This window comes from Dendroctonus ponderosae, unplaced genomic scaffold (genome assembly GCF_020466585.1).
Source record: "Dendroctonus ponderosae isolate FM_Combo_2020 unplaced genomic scaffold, Dpon_F_20191213v2 Dpon_F_20191213_10, whole genome shotgun sequence".
In the NCBI taxonomy this organism is placed as follows: Eukaryota; Metazoa; Arthropoda; class Insecta; order Coleoptera; family Curculionidae; genus Dendroctonus; species Dendroctonus ponderosae.
The window spans coordinates 5,970,262-5,995,156 of record NW_026017111.1 but is presented as its reverse complement, the minus strand read 5'-3'; the positions used below and the strand labels follow the sequence as shown (position 1 = coordinate 5,995,156).

General features: G+C 41.4%; 5 protein-coding genes and 2 long non-coding RNA genes across 14 annotated transcripts in view; 4 read left to right on the top strand and 3 right to left on the bottom strand.

The window, feature by feature from the left end:
- LOC109543594 (pyruvate dehydrogenase (acetyl-transferring) kinase, mitochondrial) overlaps positions 1-4,175 on the top strand; it is an 8,051-nt gene extending 3,876 nt beyond the window's left edge. The window contains exons 2-7 of one of the 2 annotated variants that reach the window (XM_019913388.2): positions 1,652-1,790; positions 1,846-2,099; positions 2,265-2,450; positions 2,504-2,679; positions 2,989-3,213; positions 3,270-4,175. In XM_019913388.2, the coding sequence (XP_019768947.1) occupies positions 1,652-1,790; positions 1,846-2,099; positions 2,265-2,450; positions 2,504-2,679; positions 2,989-3,213; positions 3,270-3,461 (1,172 nt within the window). In that variant the 3' untranslated portion in view covers positions 3,462-4,175. Of the gene's footprint in view, positions 1-1,651; positions 1,791-1,845; positions 2,100-2,249; positions 2,451-2,503; positions 2,680-2,988; positions 3,214-3,269 lie in introns of both variants that reach the window. The other variant, XM_019913387.2, reaches the window with a different exon arrangement.
- Positions 592-1,672, bottom strand: LOC125502853. Its single transcript, XR_007280573.1, has 2 exons — positions 1,612-1,672; positions 592-1,207 (listed from the first exon to the last, which is right to left on the bottom strand). It is a non-coding gene; the product is annotated as an uncharacterized LOC125502853 (long non-coding RNA).
- On the bottom strand, positions 3,875-16,057 carry LOC109543596 (dihydrofolate reductase). Of its 4 annotated transcripts, none has more exons than XM_048662276.1 (4): positions 15,887-16,057; positions 4,485-4,770; positions 4,321-4,430; positions 3,875-4,270 (listed from the first exon to the last, which is right to left on the bottom strand). In XM_048662276.1, exons 1-4 carry the CDS (start codon positions 15,931-15,933, stop codon positions 4,192-4,194), a joined length of 522 nt encoding a protein of 173 aa, XP_048518233.1. In that variant the 5' UTR covers positions 15,934-16,057; the 3' UTR covers positions 3,875-4,191. The 4 variants fall into 4 exon arrangements, with proteins under 4 accessions (XP_048518233.1, XP_048518234.1, XP_019768951.2 ...); XM_048662277.1 differs by having other exon boundaries at positions 15,891-16,055; XM_019913392.2 differs by lacking the exon at positions 15,887-16,057 and adding an exon at positions 6,122-6,287.
- Positions 6,738-14,909, top strand: LOC109543595 (cAMP-dependent protein kinase type II regulatory subunit). The gene is made up of 6 exons (XM_019913389.2): positions 6,738-7,387; positions 8,756-9,038; positions 11,667-11,843; positions 11,900-12,059; positions 12,121-12,307; positions 12,632-14,909. The coding sequence occupies exons 1-6, from the start codon at positions 7,156-7,158 to the stop codon at positions 12,760-12,762; spliced, it is 1,170 nt and encodes a 389-aa protein (XP_019768948.1). The 5' UTR covers positions 6,738-7,155; the 3' UTR covers positions 12,763-14,909.
- Positions 16,058-16,131: 74 nt separating the features above from the next.
- LOC125502852 lies at positions 16,132-16,672 on the top strand. The gene is made up of 2 exons (XR_007280572.1): positions 16,132-16,288; positions 16,493-16,672. It is a non-coding gene; the product is annotated as an uncharacterized LOC125502852 (long non-coding RNA).
- Positions 16,664-20,819, bottom strand: LOC109543600 (CCR4-NOT transcription complex subunit 2). Of its 4 annotated transcripts, none has more exons than XM_019913401.2 (7): positions 20,321-20,819; positions 18,188-18,398; positions 17,909-18,125; positions 17,519-17,804; positions 17,347-17,454; positions 17,148-17,283; positions 16,664-17,081 (listed from the first exon to the last, which is right to left on the bottom strand). In XM_019913401.2, the coding sequence occupies exons 1-7, from the start codon at positions 20,467-20,469 to the stop codon at positions 17,019-17,021; spliced, it is 1,170 nt and encodes a 389-aa protein (XP_019768960.2). In that variant the 5' UTR covers positions 20,470-20,819; the 3' UTR covers positions 16,664-17,018. The 4 variants fall into 4 exon arrangements, with proteins under 4 accessions (XP_019768960.2, XP_048518229.1, XP_048518231.1 ...); XM_048662272.1 differs by having other exon boundaries at positions 17,909-18,137; positions 20,321-20,817; XM_048662274.1 differs by lacking the exon at positions 20,321-20,819 and adding an exon at positions 19,863-19,885 and having other exon boundaries at positions 17,909-18,137.
- Positions 20,820-21,178: 359 nt separating this feature from the next.
- Positions 21,179-23,994, top strand: LOC109543598 (arrestin homolog). Its single transcript, XM_019913400.2, has 9 exons — positions 21,179-21,768; positions 21,900-22,097; positions 22,154-22,286; positions 22,343-22,440; positions 22,495-22,645; positions 23,027-23,223; positions 23,280-23,477; positions 23,531-23,721; positions 23,778-23,994. Exons 2-9 carry the CDS (start codon positions 21,954-21,956, stop codon positions 23,860-23,862), a joined length of 1,197 nt encoding a protein of 398 aa, XP_019768959.1. The 5' UTR covers positions 21,179-21,768; positions 21,900-21,953; the 3' UTR covers positions 23,863-23,994.
- Positions 23,995-24,895: the final 901 nt, after the last annotated feature.

Here is a 24,895-nt window from a genome sequence, read left to right as displayed (position 1 = left end):
CCTTTTGTGATTTGTGATCTTGAGAACTACATAAATAACATCTATTTTTGCAGCAAAAATTACAGACTTTAAGTAGATTTCAAATTGAATTTTGTTTATCTTTTTGTGTTCTTTTTAGTCATACCTACTAACTTCTACTACTCTATGTAAAAATAACGGAATAAAATACACCACGTGTTTTAGTAACATTATTCGCTTATAGCGAACTCCGGATATAACAAACCAGTTTTAGTTCAATTTTCAAGTTCGTTATATCCCGACTCAACTGTAGTTAAAAATGTGAAAATTCGGTTGCTTTTATGAATGGAAAAACCCAACAGGCCAACAATGAGCTAAGCTTGGGTCACCAGAAGAAATTTCATAGGACTTTATCTCCTTTTTCTAGTATTCTATCAGTCGCAAACTGCGCTGCTTTTCCTTAAATTTACAAAGAATCGTGCTTGGTCTTGCATTATCCCATTTGAGAATACAGTTTTTCTTTCAACTGCGTTAAAAATTTTCTGTTTAAACTTTTGTTTTCGTGCTTTATTGTTTTAGATTGCAAAGACCCAGTTTTTGCACGTACTCGATTAACTTTGTTCGGGTTCTCTAAGATAATTGCCGCCCTAAATCGTCTTCTTGCTTTGCTTTTGCATAAATTGAGAGTTTCGCAGATATCAATACGACTAGATACGTTCCATATTGAAACTTTCATTATTCCTTGGCCAATCGGACATACAATATAGGCATCAGCACGAATCAATAATATATTAACCTTGCAATAAATAGGCGCTTGATTTCATTGAATGAACGTGATGGATTCAGTGGTATCATGCATCATTCACCTCCCACGTCCATTACATAGATAGATTTTTGCAATGACATTGAAACGTTGCCAGGCAAATGCACATTTTAATTTAATCACTTTAGGTGTGAACTTTTTATGATGGTCCTGAGCTGCTTGACTAACATATATGTAGGTACGACATCGTTGTGCAATCGGTAAATATTCAACGCAGCTCGAACGTTTATCGATGTTAATCTTGTTATCATCGCTCTTAATAAACATGTACATAAACAACAAAGTTGTCTGTGATTCCAAGGACGGATTTCAATGATTGTTTATTTAGGCACTTCTGATGGGTTTCGTACTGGGCATTTTCTCAAAATTCCACTGTCCCCAGCCTGCAATATAGTCAGGCGTTGCAAAACATCCAAGCATGTTCATCTACAAAAGAAAATAAATACATGGAACAAATATGTTTTCAGTTGCGTCATCCAAAGGAAGCGTAACTGCAATGTTAATTTATTATTAATCACGCTGCTGTTGTTGTTGTTTACTCGGTTTATGTGTTAGATTTTCATGAACATCATAAAGGGATTCATGAGGGAATAAATCAAAGTCTACTACCTATGTAAAATGATACAGGAAATTAGCCAGAAAACTTTGGGGTTTTAACTGTTGTCTAGGACAGTCCCATGTGAAATAATTCATTATGAAATACAGAAATTTGCGGAAAAGTTGCCATCCAGGATACAGCCCGGTTGTCTATTATTAATGCAACCGACGTTTCATGGGCAAGGCCCGCTAAATGCGTTGCCAATCCAAGTTTAACGTAATCGAAAACTAACCGTTGAAATCAAAGGCTTCATCCAAGGCTGGTTTTTCCAGGCCTGAACGCATCTGAAGAGAAGTCGTTCATTTTCCTGAGAAAAGAGCTGCCAGTCCGTCTCGCAAACATCATGAAGGAAATTGCACTCCTTCCCGAAAACCTTCTAAGAATGCCCTCGGTGATTGCCGTCAACGATTGGTGAGTTTCCCGTCCAAATTGAAATGGTAGTTTGCATCTAAATCTGGATTTTCAGGTACATGAGGAGTTTTCAGGAAATCCTGGAGTTCGAGAAGAAGGATCCGACGCCGGGCACAATGGAGCACTTCTGCAACGAGCTGGTGAAGATCAGAAATCGGCACTCAGACGTTGTGGAAACGATGGCTCAGGGCGTTCTGGAGCTGAAGGAATCCCACGACGTGGACTGTCACACTGAGCACAGCATTCAGTACTTTCTAGATCGGTTCTATATGTCCAGAATCTCCATCAGGATGCTCATTAATCAACACAGTAAGTTCCTAAGCGGGGTTTTAGCTCATTATTTTCCATTTCAGTAATTAGATGACTCAATTCTCAATGTTTTGTTTGAGCCATCTACTTACAGTTTAACGAGTTCTAGATGTAGCAAAGTGTGTCCGAATCTCTCTAACGGTAAAACAGTAAATTTATTTTCAGCGTTGATTTTTGGGGGCCAGCTCGAAAACGCCCCAGGCCCAAATCGAAGCAAATACATTGGATGCATCGACACTCAATGCGACGTGGTGAGCGTAATTAAAGACGCATACGAAAATGCCCGCTTCCTATGCGACCAGTACTACTTGGCTTCGCCCGATTTGATCATCAATCAGGGCCAACACAATGGTAATTTTCTCCCTTACAGTTTTCCATCACTGACCCGACTGTTCGGTTTCCAGACCTGCAAAAGGAGGAATACATCAATATTGTCTACGTGCCATCGCATCTCTATCACATGCTCTTCGAACTGTTCAAGAACTCAATGCGAGCCGTTATGGAGTATCACAACTCCAGCAACGAGTTTCCACCAATCACAGTCGCCGTTTCCAAGGGAAAAGAGGACATCTGCTTGAAGGTGAGAGTGAAAGTGCTGTTTTCAAGCAGAATGCTTGTTCAATATGACGGGGACTTTGTCCTTAAAGTGGTGCTTTATACGTGTTATAAAGTGTTCAAGTGTTAGGTTAAATTGAGAACACGCATATTTCCTAAACGAAAGCTGATGGAAGTCTGCAAACGGTTTTTTACACGTGAACATTTGCAGAATTGCACGCGTAACCATGTAGGTACTTGCGCGTTGGTTCTCCAGACTTGTTTGGGCGGTTTTTCTTAAAATAACTGAAAAAGAAACTAGCGAGTAGAACTGAATGTTTGTGTCTGTTTGCAGATGTCTGACCTAGGTGGGGGTATTCGGCGCTCCACTACAGACCATCTGTTTAAGTACATGTACTCAACGGCGCCCCAACCGAGCAAATCGGACGCTCATACGGTCCCATTGGCTGGATATGGATACGGGTTGCCCATTTCCCGTCTATATGCCCGATATTTCCACGGCGACTTGGTGTTGCTCTCCTGCGAAGGCTACGGCACCGATACCGTCATCTACATGAAGGTACTTAGCTAAAAAATAAAAAAATTCCTGCCGATTTACCGAGGTTTGTGTAAAAGGCTTTGTCCAATGAGGCCAACGAGCTTCTGCCGATCTTCAACAAGACCACATCGAAATTCTACCGGACCACCGTACAAACGGGCGATTGGTCGAATCAGGCCGCCAATATTGGCGATCGACAAATCAGCATCAACACGAAAAAGCATCAGTTGCCCCAATCCGCACAAGAAGCCCTAACCAGAGCCTTGTAACGCTAAGCCAGCCAGGTAGTCAAACTAATTAGGATGAGACGACAATTTGAATTTGTGACAAGCTATGTAGGCTTTAAGCAATACTTTCGTTATCACGATTTCCAAATGTGCATCAAGCAACCGAATTCATTTGAGTTCCAAGATATATTTGAAGATCAGAACCTTTCTATTTAAGAATTTGTAAGCTAATCAAAACTCCTGATTAGTGTCTAGATTTGTTACGTTTGAAGATATATGGACCCACTAAAATTGACCGATGTTATGTGTAAACAGGCAAGTAATTAAAATATACTGGGTGGTTTGTTCACAATGGCAACTTCCAGTTAGGAGGGTCTCATTGGTGATCCGCCTAGTATATAGTGTTAACAAAAATTGTAACATTCCTTTTACGGAAATGTCTGTAAAACGATAGATTAACGTTTCATTTAAAAAATCCTTTATTTTTAATTAAGTAGCCAAAGAAGAAATTCTAATTCTATTTAAACTGTAATCACTTAAAAACACTTTGATACAAATATAGTTTAAAATGGTGTTGTATTTTGAAGATTCGACGGTAATAATGCAAAAGTCCCAATAAAACTACGTGATAAATTAGTGAACGATAAAGCGCGGTCTTATTTGTGTGATACAACTAATTTATGTTAGTCAATGTAATTATATATTTTAATTATTTACAATCGACATATCAATATATTGTTTTAATTTTGGTTAGAAGTCGTCGATTTATTGCTTAATTAGTTACTTCAAACACTTGGAATGTGTATTCAATGTCATTCTCTTCTTGAATATCTTCAGTCACTGCTGGATCACTGCAAGGAGAAGTTCTTCAGATTTTTACTTCGTTGTATCTGTTTCTTACCTAATCTCCTTCAGATTGCCAGGTAATGCAGGTAGGAAAGTGTCGCAATCAAACTCCTTGTGAATTTTTGTCAAATACAATCTATGGAAATGGGGCGATCTGAAGGTTTCCTGTGGACGAACTAAGGGTCTTTACATGGCATTTGCAGGTGCATGTTAACTCACGTTATACAAGCTGGATCCTCCAATAATCCACACGTTTTCGTACAGTTGCCTAAAGGCGCTCTCTTCCAGCTTATCCAGAGCCTCTCGGAAGCTAGTAAAACTCTGAGTATTGCTGTACTGATCCAAGTTTAAGCCAGATCGACTCAGCACGAAGTTAATTCTATTAGGCAGCGGTTTGAATTGAGCTGGGATACTTTCCCAAGTTCTCCTGCCCATTATTACAACGTTTTTCTTGCTTTTGTCTTCAGTTGCTGAGGTCATTGTCCGAAAGAAGGCCATTTCCTTTCTAAAATTGACCATTTTTAGGGGAAATTTTCCGGGTATTTACATGTTTTTTCATTGGCATGTGTAGAACTCGACGTAAAAAAATGCCACCAAATCGGGAAGTAAATGAATCGCCTACGTTTTTCGCGTCAGTGTCCAATCGGAAAGATGTAAGTGTTTGATCAAAATAGTACTGTGACGTTCTTTGGCTCAAAAAAGACCATCCGATCTAACTATCATTAAGAAAAAATTTCTGACTTCTGCTATTGATGGTCAGTTCAAAAAATTCTGCTTTCTGAAATATCGGGAGAATGATGGAATTAATTTAAATGACTCATTGATGATGAACCGAGTTCATCCGTTTTGGGAAAGTGAGGAATTATGGAGTGTCTCGGTGCAAAAACTACCAGAACTTTTTATGTAGTGGCTGGAATCAACTGATTTTTTGAGTTGATGCACTAGTAATTTTTTATCATTTTGGGCTTTTTAAAAATCTTGTAGCATTCATAGTTTTTGCACAAAACAATTATTTCTGTTTTTAACTTTGACTGTCAATGGCAGAAAACTGGACAGTTTTCTTTAATAAAAATCAGGCAGATCGCCTTATTTTGAGCCAAAGAATCCTTCTGATCATGTGCTGATGGAACACCCTGTATATTGATGAAATATACGTTGAAGTTTTGTATATCTGCTCAGTCTTCCCAAGTACTTACTTAAGCTTCCAGGGAAGCGTGCCATTTTTGCCAATTCCCCAGTTTTCACTGGCAGCCACTATTAGATTCAGTTTAAGAGCCATAAAGTGAGTTTTGAATACAAATTCAGGAACAGAACTTTGTTTCCCGTATACTCACTAAAACCCACGTTGCCGATTTGTATGAAATGTACACCGTTTTATCAAGAAAACAGCTGGTTTTAGTACAGGACTGGACTCAATTTTTATGCAATTAATAACTAAAACCGCCTGTGTAGTACCGAAGTGGATAAAATCAAAGGCCTTCGGTACTTTTTTGGCAATTTTGCAAAACTGTCAGATATACAGAGTCGTCCATACAGTAGGCAGATGAATATCCATCTAGGACAGCTAGTCCTAAATGTAATTGAACCATATTGATAGCAATTGGAAAACGAAGTTTTCTTTAGGCACTGTTAAAGGTACCATTTCAATATATAGCCTGATTATCAAGAAATCAGCTTTAGAAACAAGGTGTGTCAAATGCGACTTCAAATGCTTCGCACGGGGTTAAAATCACAGATGTAACTAAAGTTTAACGATTTTTTTGGAGGAAATTGACTTTTCATGCCTCTCTATTATGCAATCTATGCATAATAGTATTTTCCCGCTATTTTTTTGCAAATTTGCTTATGAAACTTACCCCGCAAGTTTTTGCCATGGTTTTGGCAGGTCTTATTGAAAGTAAGTATTCACTCACACACGTCCCGAACTCAAAACTCATTGAGACTTAGATAGCGCTATAAACACCCTATTTCGCCAATTATTTCCATGAGAAAGCCCCAAAAAAACTTTCAAAGGAGAACGGGTTTGACAACTGTCTGACGCCATTGACATTTAAATCTGTCATTGATTTATATTAACTCTTGCTAATCGAGCCATTCGGCATTCGATGGTGAAATAAAGCGTATAAATCGAGTTATTCTACAATAAAATTCTGTTTGATTGGCAACAATGTTGGTTGGTTGATCACCCTGTATATAGTGCCATTAACGAGCTGCTATTTTTCGCTCGTCGTTGTTGCCAAGCAGGGCCAATGATCCAATGAGCTAAACCACCTTCACATCAAAGCTCTCCGATTGCCAACATTTACTTTTGTCTGCTTTTTTTCCAGATAATCATCAGGCTGGTTTGCAAGCCCTTACCCACTAGCTTTAGTGAGTTAAGGAAAAACTGCGAAAATCTGCCAATAGTTCCGGATGATTTCTTTATATGCTCCTGTCTCGGGCACCACTCGGCAACGCGGCGCTCAAGGCATTTCCACCTGTACTGTCACCTAGTTGTCAGTCGTCAGGTCGGTCGCCGATCATTAATCATTGATCGAGCCTTAAAGGTCTCCGTGTACAGAAACGCCTATTGAAACGCTCAAAAATGCTGTGAAGTGAGTGTGTCGCGTCCAAACAATCGCGAAAATCGACAAATTGCGAGTGAAAATCCCCATAAGGCCTTAACCTGACTTGCTGCAGCGCTTGGACTTTCCATCGGTTTTCATACCCATGGTGGCTTCTTAGCCTTCAGCTAGCGAGTCGCACGTTTAACAGCCAGAAAATCGTTCAGCCAGGGCTCCACATATGGCAGTGATCGAGTGACACTGCCTGCGCCCCCCGTCAGTAAACGTCAGTTGTTTCGAGCCCCGGGCAATCAAACGCATTCAAAATTACGAGAAAAGAAGGGAATATGAACCGAGGTGGCAGTGTGGGAGCCCGGGTTCAAGTGCCCGACGAACTCAGGGAGGTTCTTCTGGAGTTTACCATCAGCTACCTGTTAGAGCAGCCTGGGGATGTGGTTTGCTATGCATCCGAATACTTTAATCGGCTGAGAGAAGCCCGGGCTAGTGCTCAGCTCTATGAGGGCGCCGGACCCTCAGAAACCCTCTCTCCAGACGAGTCCACCCTGTCCAAGGAAGAAGGTAAGGCATAAGGTTTGATTTTTTGTTGGTTCTTTTGACAAGTAGATAGTTTTTCCGTTCGTTTAATTACGCCTATTTGCCAACACTCTGTAGAAGTTTAAGCTGTTGTTAAGGCTGCGCTTCAATTGGTTGTTTCCTCAACATTTGTTTTGTCAGGTTGATTTTACGTTCAGTTAAAAGTGTGTAATTTTTCTACTAATTGTAAGTGGTTATGCTGCAGGCTTTAGACTAAACAAACCTGCCCAGCCCACTGTAAAGTGGATAAATTGGCAGGAGGTTTCCTTGAAGGCTGATTTCCCGATTTAATTCGCATGCAATTTGTATCTGTGTCAGTTTTTGGCACCCGGTCGCCCTGTTTACTCGTTTAAACATAGCTGCTATATTTATGCAATGATTAGCCTTATCAAACCGGCCGTTTGAACACAAAAAATCGCGAATTTTCATTTTTGCAGCCTTGCCAATATTTTACCATTATTCCTTAACCTGCGAGATGTATGGATGAGGGTTTTGCGGGCCAATGGATAAATATGTTCTTCCATTAGTAAGTCATTTTGGGTTAAATCCATCAATGGGTTGCTTCGGAATGAATTCGAAAACTGCACATTTTTGGCTTCTGCCCTCTAGTCTTCAAAGTCCCATTTCTTCATAACGAGAGGAGATATCAACTTGCGCCGTACATTAGTCTTGAAGAGAAGCTTCACTTTAGTAGCTATGCGAATTTCAGCCAAATCCATTAAGCGGCCTCTTCGAAATGACTGCATAATTCTGCGTTAAAGTCTTCAATAGAACGTCACTCATCCAGATAACACAACATGTCTCAATCGTAATCAAGCGGACATCAAATCAGGCTACAAAATTCACGATTTAACACTTTTCCAGCCTCGACCTTGTCCAAGCTTTTCCGCTAATGTTCCACAACATTCTGTTTGGATTAGGTCAGTTACTTGGTGTGATTTCATTAAAAAGTCATTAATCAGCGTCAACGTTCAATTCTCAGCGACATTTACTCGCTCTGCCCCAATCTGGCACATCAAGCACACGCTTTCACCTTTCGCATTAGGCTCGTGATTGTGCTAGTTTGCCGTTTAAATGGCCACTGGCCGTACCGATGACCAGATCTAGCCTGGTCTGACTTTTGACAATAGTCTGTTACACTAAGGAAATGCCCATAATTCGCAGCGACATCCAGGTCAGCCTGGTTCAATGAATATTGCATTGGACTTGGAAATCGATTGATCCGATATTAGTCCCTTCAAAACTGAAAATAGCCCTGTGTTTGAAGAGGCAAGGTGTCACCATTAATGATAATTTTGATAATCGATTTGGTAAAAGGTGCAATCAGCATTGATTTATTGGGTCTTGTTCCAGAGCCTCCAGTCGGACGTTTCCAAAATCGGCGAAAATCCGTCTTTGCGGAAACGTACGATCCAGAGGAGGATGAGGACGACGATGGAACTCGCACCATTTTCCCCAAGTCGGATGAGCAGCGCCAATGTTTGTCCGAGGCGGTCCGGAACATCCTCCTCTTCCGCTCTCTGGAGAAGGAGCAAATGAATGAGGTGCTGGATGCCATGTTCGAGAGGAAAGTGGCTAAAGATGAGCTGGTGATCAAGCAGGGTGACGATGGTGACAATTTCTATGTTATTCAAAGGTAAGTGTTCAACGCCAGCTTTGTGAATAGAGCTCTCACTGACCTCAGAGGAAGCTCTGCTTGAGTTCTGTGAAATTTATATTTAATGAGTAGGTATGTAGTGGGGCTTTTTTTAATCGAAAATATGAAAAACCTTGTTTCCCAGACCGTTTCTCATTAACTAAGCCAGATATCTGGATGTGGTTTTCATTGTCGAATAGAGGATTCTACTTTAGTCCTGCTGCCAACCGGATTTTTCTTAATTAATTTAGCTACAAAATATTTTTGTAAATTCCGCAACTGTTCAGTATTCCTCTGGGCATTTTTCATTAACTCAGCCAGATGTCTGGATGACATTTTCATTGGTAAATAGAGGAAGCGCCTCATTGTTCCTTTGGCCTTCGTATTTAACCTATCGAAGCCATTAAAACTACTTCAGCCAGGTTGATTGGTCTCGGAAAACTGACAGGAACTGTGGAAAAGCTTTTTCCGGTAATTTCCCGCCGGGTAAAAGTTAGTAGATTTTTTAGTTTCCTCTTTTATTACGTCAACCTCTGACTCTTTATCAAGGCTTTTTTAAAACTAAATGCGATTAAACAAACGCGAGAATTTCACATCCGTCACTGAGGCTTAAGAAGCTTAACATTATGTGGAATTCTACAGCTTTTGCACCTTACCGATCCATCAAATCGGGCCTGATAAGTTGATTAAACTGTATCAGTACCCGATTCAAGTTCCATCTAGGAGACGGTTTGTAGTCACTGAAAATTTTCCTCATTTAATTTGCATGGGGCTATGTTGAGCTGGAATGGGCTAGGAAACTGCAATTGGGAAAAGTTTAGTCCCCATGGGGCCCGATAAATCACGGCATGGTTTAATTAACTTGCTATTTGCATGCTAATAACAGGTTTCACGTCAAATAGTGTTTCATAAATTTAAAGGTCGCTTGTAGAGTCAGACAAGTCGATAGGGGATAACCCCTCATGGTGGCCCCATCTACTAAACATCAATTAAATGGCTGTATAGCCTCCCAACTACAGTGGGTAAACGGGAGAATATCGAATTGAACAAATTAACGATGAAAACACACTATTCGCAGAGACAACACATTGTCTCTGCTATTCGTTCTCGAAGCACTTTGGCGGAATCGTCTGTTAATTTGAAACATCTGAATGTGCCGCATGTGCGAAAATAAACTCGGCAAATTTATGATAACACGAAGCGGGATGGTAATCGGTTTTTTGGGTTATAAATGATTATGGCAAGCCTGACCCAATCGCTCAATGAAAATAAACATGTTGTAAGGCTGCGAATGTCGTAACCGGCGCGTATTGTTTGCCAAAGGCTTTGGAGCTGCTCTCATTCAAACCAAACCAGTAAGGTACCGGTTTCGATTTCTGTTTGTCAAACGATTTATAATTGATTCGTCGAAATTGGGGAGAAAAAACTGCACTTGGCAACAGTGGCAATGTTGTCAACCGCTTGGTTGATTTGTTAAGGGGTTGAAACCAAGGGGTCTAAAGGAAGCTTTACTCTTTAACTTTAATTGCTACCTACGTGAATTTGAGCTAAATCTATGTGACAAATCCGTCAGGGAGTTTATTCGGAATAAATTCCAAAAGTTTGAAAGGACGCTTCACTTCATCTCTGTGTAAATTTGGGCTAAATCCATCCAGAAGTTGTTCGGAATGAATTTGGAGACTGGTAATTTTTCTGCCTTTGTGCGGTTTCTGCACTACAGGCTTCAACAGAGAACTTCTCGATAACTGGGGTCTTAAGTCTGAGTTTAATTGCTGTATGACTTCGGGCTAATTCCATCAAGGCGTTTTTTCGGAATAAATTTGGAAACTTTGGTCATTTTTGGACTGCGCCATATCTGCACTACACCCTTCAAGAGACCATTTCCCAGTAACTGGCTGAGAAATCGGTGTCCAAACTTTACTAGTATTTAAAAAAAAGGTCAGATCGAATCGAAGAAGATCGAATTTTTGTGATTTTCCGTCAATCAGTTTTGTCAAGTTCCCAGAAAATATACTGGAGTCCTAGTAGTTAAAATTGAAGCGCACTTCAATGGTTTCTCGTTCGAATTTACTTATGAAGTGAATGAAACCAGTTTTGTAAATAAATGTTTTCAACTTCAAATGTTTAAAAGAGCGCATGCAACCCAGTTTAACCAACCAGACCCATTATTAACCCAGTTAACTAATCCGGAGCGCAATTTTTCCGTGTATTTTAGCAGAACAACGTTGGCCTCACAATTATTGCCCCGGTCAGACGTTTATTAATATATGAAGCGACCCGAACTATACAGAGTGGACCGATATCAAGAGCCTCGGGAAAGCGGTGCCGATCCCCGCCTTTAACGATCTTCGGGATCAAGTTAATGTCTTTTGCTTGAATCGGTGACTTTGGCAACAAATTAAAGCCATTCGGGTGCAGGGCCATTGCGTGAGACCGATATTAAAGGTTTTCCGGTTGTGTAAGGAAACTGGTGACGTCGGTGGAAGCTAAATAACTCGTTTGACGTCACTCGGCCGGCTCTTAAAATCGATTCAAATGTTTCGCGCTAACTTCCTCAATTGGATTACATGCAATCAGGCTAATTCCTGCTGGTTATTGGAGAAATTCAGCATTTTTCGATTGTTTCAGTGGGATCTTCCACGCGTACGTCCAAGCGGATCCAAGACAGGAACCCGCTCATATTCACACCTACGACAATCGAGGCAGCTTTGGAGAGCTGGCGTTGCTCTACAACATGCCCAGAGCTGCCACTATTAAGGCCCATACTGAAGGCTCCTTATGGGCAATGGATCGGCAAACTTTTAGGTAGGTTACCTAATGGTGGACGCCCTGCTGGACTGAAGTGATTTGGATATTTTCAGGCGTATTTTGCTGAAGTCTGCCTTCAAGAAGAGGAAGATGTACGAGGCTCTCATTGAGAGCGTGCCAATGCTAAAGACTTTACAGCCCTACGAGCGGATGAATTTGGCTGATGCGCTGGTGCCACGCACATTTGGCAAAGGGGAGCGAATTATCAAACAGGTAAAACCTGCATGTTTATTGCAGCTGAATAGCTAAGAGCTCAATTTGTTTTGTCTGCTAGGGTGACGCGGCTGACGGGATGTATTTTGTGGAAAATGGAGAAGTGATGATCAGCGTGCTGGACGATAGTGGCAAAGAGATCGAAATCAACCGCATTGCCAAAGGTGGCTACTTTGGGGAACTGGCCCTGGTCACCCACAGACCTCGCGCCGCCTCTGCCTTTGCTGATGGCGACGTCAAGCTGGCCTGTGAGTATTTATTCTGAATATAAAAACATTACCCTCAGAAGCCTTGAAGAAAGGCTTCACTTTCATTGATGTCGGAATATACGCTAAATCCATCAAGGGTTTTTTTTGGGATTCATTTGGGAACTTTTTTTGACCATACGCCGTTTGTGCACGACAGTCTTCAAGGCCTGAATTCTCCATAACCAGACGACGCAACTTTTAAACAAACCAATGTTGCCGTGTAAATCTGAGCAAAATCCATCGATGGGTTTCTTCGGAATTAATTCGAGAACATTTTGTTGACTGCTCGGCTTCAAGCCTAAAGAAGCAATTGTTTTGTTTCAGTTTTGGACGTAGAAGCGTTTGAGCGTCTGTTGGGCCCCTGCATGGAGATCATGAAGCGCAACATCACCGACTACGAGGACCAAATGCTCAAAATCTTTGGCTCAAAGCAAAACATGCGAGATATACGATGAAGGGCGACCGACGCTTGGCAATCGTAGTAAGGACGCCCGTTGGAGGCGGCCCTCTCGCCCTTATTCATTTGTTCGTTTTTCGTTATCGTTGCGTTGTTGTTTTTGCGGCGACAACATATCCCTGAATGGTTGTGTGTGTTGATTGGTCGGGAAAAAAATTGCTCTAAAAACAGTCGAATGAGCTTCTAATCGAAATTCTTGTACATAACATGTGGACATTGTGTCCGATCAATCAAAATTCGGATTTTAATAGGGCTCATTCCACTTCTTCCGCAACGCGATGGTTTTAAGCTAGTCAAGATTTTTGTGTAAATAATATCAGCAAAGATTAGCGCTCCGGATTGGTCGGAAGGGCTCGACATATCAACTATCCGAAGTGGGATTTTTCAACACGCCCCTCTGACTAGTTCGGACGTAACTGCGCTTTGTTGATTGTCTTTTGTAAAAATCCATTCTGAGAGGCTCCCGCTGGTCGGACCAAAGTATTTATTATTTATGAGAGTGCAAGTGAGTGAATGAAGTGGTTTATCTTGCGTGCATACACTTTCTCATAGGTTAAACTGGGCGCATTGAGCTGGATGCTGTTGCTAAAATTGATCTAATGCTTCCAGTACGCGCCCACCCAATATAGTAGGCGTATTTATTTATTTGCGTTGTTTTTGGTTGCTCAAGAGTTTTATTGCTCAGATCTGTTTTTTTATGGGAGAAAATCCCATTAGTGTTACGATTTTTCCTTAAGTGTGGATTTTGCTAGTTAATCGAATAAATGATTTCGATAGCGTTGTCATATTATTCGGCAAAACAAGGTGAGAGCTTGCGCGCTTGTCTAGACCTATAGGGGCTTCAAACATGAGTGTACAGAGTGGCCCAATTACCCAAATTGCTTCTGTTGATTAGACACCGTAACAATGCTGGTCGCAAGCAAGAAAAAGAGCCGTCGTAAGAAAAAAAGCATTCGTATAGTGATTGCCATAGAAATCGTTTGCTACCAGGATCGATCACGCTGGGTCGGGACACTCTGTCAGTCAAGTCAACTAAGTCCTGAGAGCAGCGCACGCTTTGGTTTTTAGCTGGTTAGAATGCAAATGACCGTCAATGTAACATAGAATGTTATTATCAAAAAATAAAATAAATAGATAACCGTAAGTGAATGTTAATCTCATATGTATACCTACATTGTAACATAGTGTCATTTGGAATTTAAATGTGCAAATTTGACTATCACTTCCGTGGTCGCTTCAACATTCTGTTCGGTTTGTATACAATACAACATGGTTTCTCGGCACAAACTAGTTTTTGTATCTCGATATAAATTAGGGGTTTGCCCTTGTACTACACTCACTGGTCTTAGAGCATAAGGCTGAATCTAGAAGGGTAATTTTTCTAGTTTAGTGAGGAGTCAAGACTAAGGGACACTATCACATTAGGAATTGCTTTAGCTGTTTTTAATTATTTAGCTATCCGTGGTGGTGCAAACGGCTCTGTCCCAAACTGTTGCCGTGGCAACTAGTCATTGGCAGTAAATGTGCGTTGAATTGGACAAGGACTGGTTGCACCACTGGAGAAAACAGAGCCTTTAATTTATTGGCTAGAAATCAACCAAACTGATTTTTCCTCTTTGTTATGAGTGTTAACTTAAGGTTGTAGGTCTAGATAGGTGTAAATTACTAGTGGCTTCGGTTTTATGATAAACGTATGGACATTTTCTAAGTGTATTCGATGTTAACTAAAAATATCTGTCGTCGTCCTGTGTTTTGCACTCACAGGCTTGGTGTTTTTCTCGGTGTCATTAAGCGTAAGCCAAGAGGGCGGATTAGATACGGGCCCTTTCAGGCGCCTCTTGGCTGTGACCTCTCAAATTTTCCAAATGTGATACAAATCGTCTCTACTTTCCTCAGCGTTTCCCTTGCCTATCATATCAGATACTGCAACTGTACAACAAATACATTTCGATCTGTACTCAATTGAGTAATGCCTCGAGGTTTCTTAGTCATACCTACGCTTTACCTTATGACTAAATTGATGAGCTTATATTATACATACAGAGGGTGTATTATGTTATAGGAGAATCTGTAACCTGAATAATAATTGTAAATGTTATTATTTTATGGAAATTATAATAAATTAATATAATTCGGATGTGTTAATAGTGTTTTTTCTTTTCTGTTTGATACTTTATCTAGATTTTTTGCTGGTTTTTTGAATAATTTTTAGTAGGTGAGTTTGCCTCAAATCTATCAAGTGGTTTGTTAAATCTTCACAGACTTTAATAATGACAAATGTTCAGTTATTTACTGAAAAAAAAAAACAAGTGAAAAGCGTCATATTTTCGAAGTAGGTATAAGATGATCTACATTTTGACTAAAGTCTAAATATACAGACAGCCAGGCAGAAAAGGTTTAACTAAAAGTGGGCCCCTCTCTTTGGACGTTGGCAACTTCGCTTGACGCTTAAAGAAAAGATAGATCTAGAAACGCTCTACCGAATTGGTTTTCAGGACTTACAGCTAGACTTTTTTAGCTTCTATCTTTTTAGGGGTTAGGAGTTTTTAATAAAACCTTATGACCGAAAGATAGCGTACGATTTTTCGTCCTATTGAATATTTCGATTATACCAACCGTTTTCGGGATATGCGTGAAAATGTCGAGTAGATCATCAAAAATGAGGGTCAGGGTGTTGAGAGGTTAGAAATGCTGAAAAGTGAAAGAACACTTTTGACACACGACTCCGATCCGATATTTTCAACCCTTTAGGAGATATGGCGCTTCTAAACTTTCACAAGGCTCAAAGGGGGTCAAGCCGTACTCTGATATTGAAATGGTCGATTTAGATCTAAATCAGCACAAGTAAATTTGTTAAAATTTATGGGACAAAGCCGTGGACGCCCGATATTAGACATCTGTGCCAAGTCTCATCCACACATTGGAAAAGCCCATCTTGGCAACAGTGTTTTTCGTACGTGGATGAAAGGTCATTGCACGACGAAGTCAAAACACTGATTTTTAGGCCTATTTTATACCTGATCGAATTTGTTTCAAAGCTTAAAAGCGCGGGCTTTACTGCAAAAAACCCGAAGCCACAAATAGAATCCCAAAGATTAGATGTGAATGAAATGAGTACCTACTTACATTTTTGCAAGACTTGGTCCATTCTCCTATTTCTCAAGCACATCTTTGGACAGCACAAGTGTCTAACACTTCTTGGCACTTTAACACTAAATACTCATAAACGCTAGGACTTTGTGGTGTTTAATTTAACAATAATCAATGCCATTGACAATCGCAACTGCCAAACTGTCCCCAATCTGCAACATGACGCCATGATAACCCTTAATTGCTCTTTGTCGCTCATCCACTATGCCTAGGGGCAAGAGAGAAAAGGAGAGACGATTTGAGAAATATATACAAACAACGTTGGCATGGAAACGACGTTTAACCTCCAAAAGCTGACGTCAATTTTGAAGTGTCCAAAAATGTTTAATTTTAGTTCCCATTGTTCAAGGAATCGCAATACGAACAATTCCCAGGTAGTCTTGTACATCTTCGCATTTAACATTAGCATAGAATCACTAAAAGACTCCTATTTAGGTTTGTGGGTTTTTCAGTCAATAGATGGTGGCAAAAATGAAACACTATTTTTGTCACCATCTGTCCGCAAAACCCACAAACCTAAATAGGCGTCTTTTAGTGATTACCATCACAGTCACTAATTAACCACCACATTATTATAGAATGTTTAGAAACCTTTAAACTAGTCGCAAATTACCAATCCAACAAGTTTGATGAAAAAATATTACTTTTCACAACTACGTCCATGTATTCCCACGTGCAAGTCTGAACTTTAAGCGCCCTAAAAACCTTGCAAGGCAGAATGCCGCTCCTTATTGAGTAAAATAAAAAAATCAAAAGTTCTCCTATATTAAACAACATAAACAGTGCTCACAGAAAAATCGGAGATCTAGATGAGTACGCCTTCAACTCAAATGTAAAATAAATCAGTAAGTATTTATTAATATTGTACAAATTAATATACAAATGAAATGAAAAATGTATATCTTTACAATGTAAAACCATCGTGCGTTGTTTGCCGTTGAAACTGTTAATACCCATCCGAACCTGGAGCGCGACGCGCCGCGCTCCAGACCAAAATTAGCCTTAAAATTAACAAGTTTTATTATAATGTATACACTTTTCATTTATTTATACGCGGCAGGGATGCCCGGGGAAAACGGGCGTCATGGAATCAGCCAAGTGTGTTCACGTGCCCAAGTTGGGCCGCGCTTCGAGCTTACTGTAATCCAGGTGAAATTCTTTCGCAACCTAAAACAACCCAGAAAACGAAACAGTTAAAGTCCTCGTGGCAGAAAGTGCGTGTGGTTGTCTTGCCTTTCTCCAACTCTGGACGTCAAAAAAGTAGTATGTGCCTCTTTCATAACTGGCCGTCTTTTCGAGAAACACCATGCCTGGGACTTGAGTGATCCACACCTTCTCCTCCATATGGTACCGCCACTCCCGGGAATACCTGCGGAGAAAAGAAAACCGCCATCACTTTGAGCAGTTTGATCGTGACCCGGAAAACACTTACAGTTCCGCAGCTGCCGCTACTTGAAGTACATCACCCACGCTAGTGTAGAACATGAAGAACAACACGTCCTCTTTGTACTGGTTTAGCTTCATCGGGGAGAGTTTATTCCTGGAAATCGACTGGATGAGCCAACCGCCTCGCCTTTACTACAAGCGGAGAAGAGAGTGGTTACCTGATGGCGTGATTGATAATGTACTCGGGTGGCACGTGGAAGTCGACGTCCTGAGGACGGCACGGATGGTCTGCCCAAGGGCCTCCGAACGACGGATAGAGGTTCTCGGGAGAATTGAGATTCAGCCCCAATACGGTGAGATCCTGCCCGAGAGCGAGTGAGACCAGGTTGGGGTCGGACTCGGCCGCTCGAAGGAACGCCAGCAAACCAACAACCCCAAACTGATCCGACACCATATTGGAGGGGATGTTACTCACTCTCCCATCTGGCGTCGATCTGATACCACCTAAGAGCGCAACATCAATAGTTTAGACACCTCAGCTGATTTCTTTCGAACGCTTTGCAAGCATCCTCAGATGCGTTTAAAACATAACAATCAAAACATGTTACCTGCATGTTTCGATCCAATCTTATCGGAAAGAGAACCGCCCGATTGTAGAATGAGTCCAGATTGGGAGCTTTGCGCATCGTTCGTCGTCCCGTCTAGCGCACCCTTGTCATCCGATTGGCTGCCGGCGGGTGATGCACCCTCGGCCCGGTTCTGGGTGCCGGGAAGCGCTGGAAAGTCTTCGCTGGACATAGTGAATTCGCTCGACTCAGACGTCGGCTGAAAGGGGAACTAAAACGGGTCAGTAGGAGGGCCCTGTCCAACGCCTTCCGACCATTTACCTGCTTCACCATGCCAACGTAGGGCTTAGCCCCAGGCATGGGGTTCGGCTGCGGCACATCTCCCGAATTTCGGTTGGTCAGTGAAGGAAACTCGCTCAAGTCGAGTAGTGAGGGCGTGTTGCCATCTCCAGAACCGAACACTGAGTTGAAGGAACTGTAACCACCCAAGGTGTTCATGGACGTGTTCATGTTACCCATTTGGTTCGAGTTTCTGCAACAAAACGAAAACACAAATTTAGAATGCTTGTGCCACAATTTTACATAAAAGCAAAGAAAATGAGTACTAAAAAATGAGCAGCAGGGAAATCGCATTTTGAGCATTCATTCGGTGGAGTTTAGTCTGATTTGGGCTAAAATTTCAAGCTTCTATCTGCTTTAGATATAGAGTTGTCCGTTCTTTTGTAATGTATGCCACATTTTTGGACCGATTTGGAGGGGCAAAAACAGTGTTTCAAAAATCCTCCGAAGTTGCTGGAAAATTTGAAATGTACATCATTGATTGTGTAGTTTTCTTCAGGTTGGTCATATATTTTTATGTAAACTCTCCTCACAGTCGCAGCGATTCTGAACAGGTGATTTTTTTAAATTTGCGCTGGACCACCAAAATTCGAATCTCCTTTTATTGCTGATAGTTTCGTCCGCTTTAGGCTAAAGTGTTATACCTCAGCCCGTGTCAAATTCTTTAAGCCTGCACCGCTGGAAAATCCAAATTATCGGAATTCATTCTACAAGGTTTTGTCTATTTCGGCCTAAAATATTGAGCTTCTATCTGTTCTAGATACAGAGATTTAAGTTTTTTATCCAGTGTACTCCACACGGCTTGATCGCGACTTTGGACTTCAAATCCAAAGTTGCAGCATTAGCTTTTGTTAATTTTCTGTTGAAATTTCAAGATTATTGCTGCCCTCGGTATAGCTATACCAAGTTTATTTTCAAAGTCTTACAACTTTTGGATTGTTTGCAACTCTCTGATGTTTTGCTTGAGGTTTATTTGAACGCTTTTTCAATCCAATCTCCAGAACTTGTTGAGTGGGGGTTTTCCCAGTTCTAACAATTTCCATCCTATCAGGGCAAAACCGGCTCATAAATCGCAGTTTACATTGTTGCCTCCTAAAATGTAAATTACGTTACTGATGGCGCTTTGAATGTCGAAAAACCCCAAACACAAACAAACGAAATAATAACAACCTGCAGGCAATTGAAGCTCTCTTGTTGAAGCATTGCTGTTATTCTGATAAGGTTCCGGGTTGTTTAACAATAATAATCTCCAAGCAAGCTAAACTGATAAGACCTATCGATTTAACTGTTTCCAGAATGATGCGGACATTTCTTAAAACCATTTGAAGCGGTTTCATAAAAAAACAGTCCAACTTTCTCTTTACCAAAAACATCAGCGTGTACACTTTAATTGTTAACTAAACAGCCTGGAGCTTCAAGTTTTTGGGTTTTTTGCGTGGGAATAGAACTCTTTCATGCGTTTCGCAATCGCTGATTTAAAGTCGGATTTCAAAAAGCCAAAAGTAACCTTGATGCAAGCAGTGAAGTAAATGGGGATGGAGGATTTCGACTAGATTGTTAAGGTCAATGGATCCAAGGCGCCAAGACAATGGTTCAATGCCGTTTTCCTCCTCAAGCCTTAAGAGCTGAGGACCAATCACTTCCCATCAAAACTTACGGGGCTTAGAGCGGTCCTAAATGTTAAATTTAAGTAGTTGGGCTGGTGTTAGTAAATGGGCAAAGTAAAAGTTCTTACATCAAAAAGATCTGACGAAAGGCTAAAGAGTGGTGTGTCAGGAGTGACAACGCTTGGTGGTTTAGTAAATTGTGTAAAATTCTGTGCCTTTTGAGGCATAGGAACAAAATCGAATATATAAAAAATGTTTAGGACTTGGGCCCAAGTTGGCATAGTTAAAGATACACGCAGAGATAGATAAAATCGCTCACATTGGTACGCAAAAAAACCAAGTACCTACAATGCTATCTTATCAGTGAACTGAACCTGAAAAGAAGCATGAGCATTCGTGGACTATGGCTGTTAAGCACCTGGCAATAGCAACGTAGTGGGGCTTCCTTGGGAAGTTTTCACTCCTAACCTATATCAATGAGGCATGAATGAAAAACCTGCTCGCTTACCCCATTGACGGAATGGTTCTTCTCTCGGATGGTGGTCTCTGACCGAACACTGGGGTAACATGCCCCGACATAGAGTTACTTCCAAAACTAACACTAGACCTTCCGAGGCTGCTACCTCCAATGTTCCTTGTAAAGTTCAAGTTCGCCATGGCTATCTGTTAAGTGCCCAACCACTTTTCACCATAACGGCCCCGTGGGGAAAATTTTCAGTTTTTTTCACTGTTTCGCGCGAATCGAACTCTTCTGGCAGATATATCACAAAAATACAAACATCCTAATTACAGAATGCGAGGAAACTTAAATGCAACGTGTGCAGCTGGCCTATGGCTGTATGAAAATAACACCCAGTCGCTTATGTACAGGCCAAGTCCTTTGGGCTTTGTCTCTCCAATCTATCCTGCAGGGCTATAAGGTAGTTTTTACGAATTCTCTGTAGGTAAATGTTATTGTCCAACTGCTTTCCGCCATTACTGATAATCAACTGTCACCGTGCCTTGTCAAAGTAATCAGATGTTTACAGGGCTCTGTCGGCTCGGCCACGCGCCAGTGTTGTCGCGCTGTCCACGTTACAGCAACGTGGCCCATTTACCGGGCCCGTTAAATTACTCCTCAAAAACTATTAAATTATATTTGTGGAATTAATTTAATTAATAAATAAGCACTCTGCGCTTTCAACCGCTGTTAATCCTATTCTAACGCTTGTTTGCAAGGTTCTTCAAGTGCATGTATTAATTATTTTTTGGTAATTTGATGCTAATTACACTTAATTGACAAACAATTGTAATCGCGCTGGATGAGGAAAGTTCTCCATGTCGGTTGCGAAAAGCGAAAAATACCCATCTAGCACCGAACTAGATAATCACGTAAAAAAGACGTAAAAGTCACCAATTATGACCAAATATGACGAGCTCTGACGTCAATGATTTTTGAACGTTTAGTTAATTTCGGTCCAAAAAAAGCTGAAGAAAACCATCGCAAATAAGAAATTTCGCTAAATGAGAACCAGCAAACCTGCAACTAACAAAAATACTGAAGAACATCAGGATTAAGACGAAAGAGCGGAATGAAAAACTAAGCGGAGAAGCAACTATTTCTTGAAAAAAGTCCCACAGCCCCCCAAACAGAAAAGAATCAATTAAAGCCAAAAAACGAAACTGAAGACAATTGAATTCTGATGAAGCTTTCAGCCACAAATATCGTCAGCATATCGCATACCAAGACCCTAATTGCATTTAAATGCGCTTTACCTGAACCATTTAGTCGCCTTCAAGACCCGCGCAAACAGTCTTTCCAGCGAATCCAATTAGTTTGTTACCTAAGTGAACAACGTAGAAGTTAATCCTGTTAGGAAACCCCACAAAACCCCCATAAAAACTTCAAATCAGCAGGCAAACGGCCACTTTGGTCACACAAGCCATCCTCAGAGTGTCTTGCCACTAGTAGAACAGGTAGGCTTGAATAGGATCAATTTTTATACACCCTGTATGGGATTTTTAAGGCGCACCCAGAAAATGTGTTCTCCATGTGTCGTTTTAATGGTGTTTAGACTAATCGCTAATATAAAGAGTGTCTTCTGTAGTTTTGGGCGTCTTTGTCACTTGCCAGCACACCCGCATCACGCCTTCTCTCTTCAATGGTGGTTGCAGTAAAGGTATTCAAGAAAACCACACCCAATGGTAAGATCACAGTCTATCTAGGTAAGCGCGATTTCATCGACCACCTCGACCACACCGACCCCATCGATGGCGTGGTCGTGCTTGAGGATGACTACCTGCAGGTGAGCGAAACGTTTAGGGTTTTAGTATTTTTTTCGCATTTGAAGGGTCTTTGTAGGGGCGGCGCGTTTTCTGCGCAGTGGTCACCGTCTACCGCTATGGGCGTGAAGAGGACGAGGTCATGGGCGTTAAATTCAGCAAGGAAATGACCATTACCAGTGCACAGGTTGCACCCACTAAGAGGGACAAAGGTATTTGCATTGGGATTTAAAATGGGTTGATTAGTGGGGGGTTTGTCTGTAATTAGAGGCCGAGTTGAGTGCCATTCAGGAGAAGCTGGTGAAGAAAATGGGGCCCAATGCGTTTCCGTTTACTTTCCACTTTCCCGACATGGCCCCCTGTTCGGTAAGCACTGAGGATGGGTAAGTCAACTCGGGCCTAATTGTATAAGTTTGGCAGGTGACCCTTCAACCAGGGGAAGACGACCAAGGTAAGCCCTTGGGAGTGGAGTATTACGTCAAGTGCTGGGTGGGAAATAACGAGGAGGATAAAGGGCATAAGCGAAGCACCGTCCAGCTGGCCATTAAGAAGTTGCAATTTGCACCTCCAGGTAGGCACGGGAAGGACTGAAAACCCCACAAGACAGAAAATTTTACAAAAATCTAAAATAATTGTCTGGGGAAGGGAAAACGTAAATACTCACATATCAGAGCGCATTCTCCTTACGTCAGTTTTGTAATGGAACTGCCCAAATTTGCTTTATAACTGCACTTCACAACATCAGGTTTCATTGATTTCAGGCATATTTGGATCTGCTGCCGCAGCTTAATGTTTAAGGAATTTTTCTTATATTAAACTTCGGGATTAGATCCGAAAATCACGTCCTCTTGACGGCGTTTACGAACCAAAAAGTCACCTGTACGAACCTCTGAACAATATCACATAATAGTCACGTGATCTCACTGTTCAACTCTTGTTGATTGGGTTTCAGCGCGTAGCGGCAATCGGCTTCCTTCGTCGCTCATCTCTAAAGGCTTCACGTTCTCCAGCGGTAAGATCAACTTGGAGGTCACCTTGGACAAGGACATCTACTACCATGGGGAGAAGATCGGTGCCAACATCATGATCTCCAACAACTCCCGCAAGCAGGTGCGCAACATCAAGGTCTACGTGGTGCAGCATTGCGAGGTGAGCCTTTGGACTGAGACCTTTCCCTGTCCTATTTAGGAGACGAATGTTCCCAGGTCACCATGGTAAATGCGCAATTCTCCAAGTATGTGGCCAGTTTGGAGACGCGCGAAGGCTGCCCCATCACGCCTGGCGCCAGTTTCACTAAGGTGGTCTATCTGGTGCCTTTGGCGTCCTCAAACAAGGATAGACGTGGGGTGGCTTTGGATGGCCGTCTACGCGATGACGACGTTAACTTGGCCAGTTCCACCTTGGTAAGGTTTCCACTTGGTGAATGTCCCAGTAGTTAACGGACAATTGAGAGCAGGTGCCCGAAGGCAAGTGCCCAATTGATGCCATCGGTATCGTCATTTCCTACTCGTTGAGAGTGAAGCTGAACTGTGGCACTCTTGGCGGTGAGCTGGTTACTGATGTGCCCTTCAAGCTCCTCCATCCAGCTCCTGGATCAATGGAAAAGGAGCGGACTGCGGCCCTGAAGAAAACCAGGTCGATTGAGAGGCAAGACGCGCACCAACCGAAAAAGTAGAGTCGATTGTACATTGGAAATGTTCCAGGGCTCGATATGAGAACGACGATGACGACAATATAGTTTTTGAGGACTTTGCGCGCTTCCGTATGTCGCGAGACGGAATGGAGTGAGCCTCCAGGCCTGTCTAGACTCAAGCAATGCCCAATGGACAACGACTCTGGATTAATTAAGCTGATTGTAGTTTATAGAAGAAGCAGGGTTTATTGATAACTATATGACTCGTATTAAAACAGTTAAAGTTTTGCCTTCATTTGCTGGAAACTGGAGAGGTCTTCAGGCTTAAGAGGTAGTAGTTACATCCTCAGAGGTGTAACGTATTGTATTGTATTCGCTCAAAGAACACAACTGTGAAAGTTCTTCTATTCTATTCTATTCTACCACGGCCTGAAGGCCCCAAAAACTTACCAGCGACACTGTATATACAGTGTGTCCAATGATGTACATGGGGATATTGGAAACCGTTAGAGTTACAGGGTGGACCAAATGGGGAAAATGTTGCGCAATCAAGTGCCTATAAATAATCTGTCATCAACTTCTTTGAACTCGGAATAGCAACGGATATACAGGGAAAAAAAGAAAAAAGTGCGTTTTATAAAATCCTTTATATCGTGTTTATTATAAAAGATACAATAACGAAATTTTCAGGGTGGGGGTAAGAAATGAGCGTGAATTTGAAAATGAAGTAAAAAATAATCTAGGGCGCACTATGTTCAATGAGGCCGAAGTCAACTTTTGTTTTTCTTATGGGCGCCATATTGAATTTCTGCATTTTTAAATTTCCCTTTAAATATGCTCTTCAACCATGTATAACATGTTTATGTTCGGTCAAGATAAATAATTAAAATTAACAAAATTAAGATTGGCGAAGGTGGTGGGCGAAGACCACGAGCGATTTTGGTCTTCGCCAACAAAATCGCTCGTCTCCCTATATACAGGGTTGCTCATTAGTGCGATATCTCAGTAAATATGAAGTTTACAAGAAAATTCGTCCAACGAAAGTTTTTCATGTTTAAAAGGTCCACATTTTAAAATTACTTTCCAATATACGGGGTGCATCATAAACGTGTGGTAGTTACCAACTCTGGTTTTTTAAATGAAACCCCCCCTTTTTTTTGTTATTTTCAGATTGGCCGTTCAATTTTA

Bases quoted from the DNA above. Each gene is read 5' to 3' on its own strand.
- LOC109543596 (XM_019913390.2), bottom strand. From the start codon at position 5,544: ATGGCTCTTAAACTGAATCTAATAGTGGCTGCCAGTGAAAACTGGGGA. The intron at 4,431-4,484 runs GTGAGTTAACAT...GTTCGTCCACAG, and splicing joins GAGGATCCAGCTTGTATAAC to GAAACCTTCAGATCGCCCCA. The intron at 4,271-4,320 runs GTAAGAAACAGA...TTCTCCTTGCAG, and splicing joins GGCAATCTGAAGGAGATTAG to TGATCCAGCAGTGACTGAAG.
- LOC109543595 (XM_019913389.2), top strand. From the start codon at position 7,156: ATGAACCGAGGTGGCAGTGTGGGAGCCCGGGTTCAAGTGCCCGACGAA. The intron at 9,039-11,666 runs GTAAGTGTTCAA...CGATTGTTTCAG, and splicing joins AATTTCTATGTTATTCAAAG to TGGGATCTTCCACGCGTACG. The intron at 12,308-12,631 runs GTGAGTATTTAT...GTTTTGTTTCAG, and splicing joins TGGCGACGTCAAGCTGGCCT to TTTTGGACGTAGAAGCGTTT.
- LOC109543600 (XM_048662272.1), bottom strand. From the start codon at position 20,469: ATGGCGAACTTGAACTTTACAAGGAACATTGGAGGTAGCAGCCTCGGA. The intron at 17,805-17,908 runs GTAACATGTTTT...TTGCGCTCTTAG, and splicing joins GATTGGATCGAAACATGCAG to GTGGTATCAGATCGACGCCA. The intron at 17,082-17,147 runs GCAAGACAACCA...GGGTTGTTTTAG, and splicing joins ACGTCCAGAGTTGGAGAAAG to GTTGCGAAAGAATTTCACCT.
- LOC109543598 (XM_019913400.2), top strand. From the start codon at position 21,954: ATGGTGGTTGCAGTAAAGGTATTCAAGAAAACCACACCCAATGGTAAG. The intron at 22,441-22,494 runs GTAAGCACTGAG...TAAGTTTGGCAG, and splicing joins CCGACATGGCCCCCTGTTCG to GTGACCCTTCAACCAGGGGA. The intron at 22,646-23,026 runs GTAGGCACGGGA...ATTGGGTTTCAG, and splicing joins GTTGCAATTTGCACCTCCAG to CGCGTAGCGGCAATCGGCTT.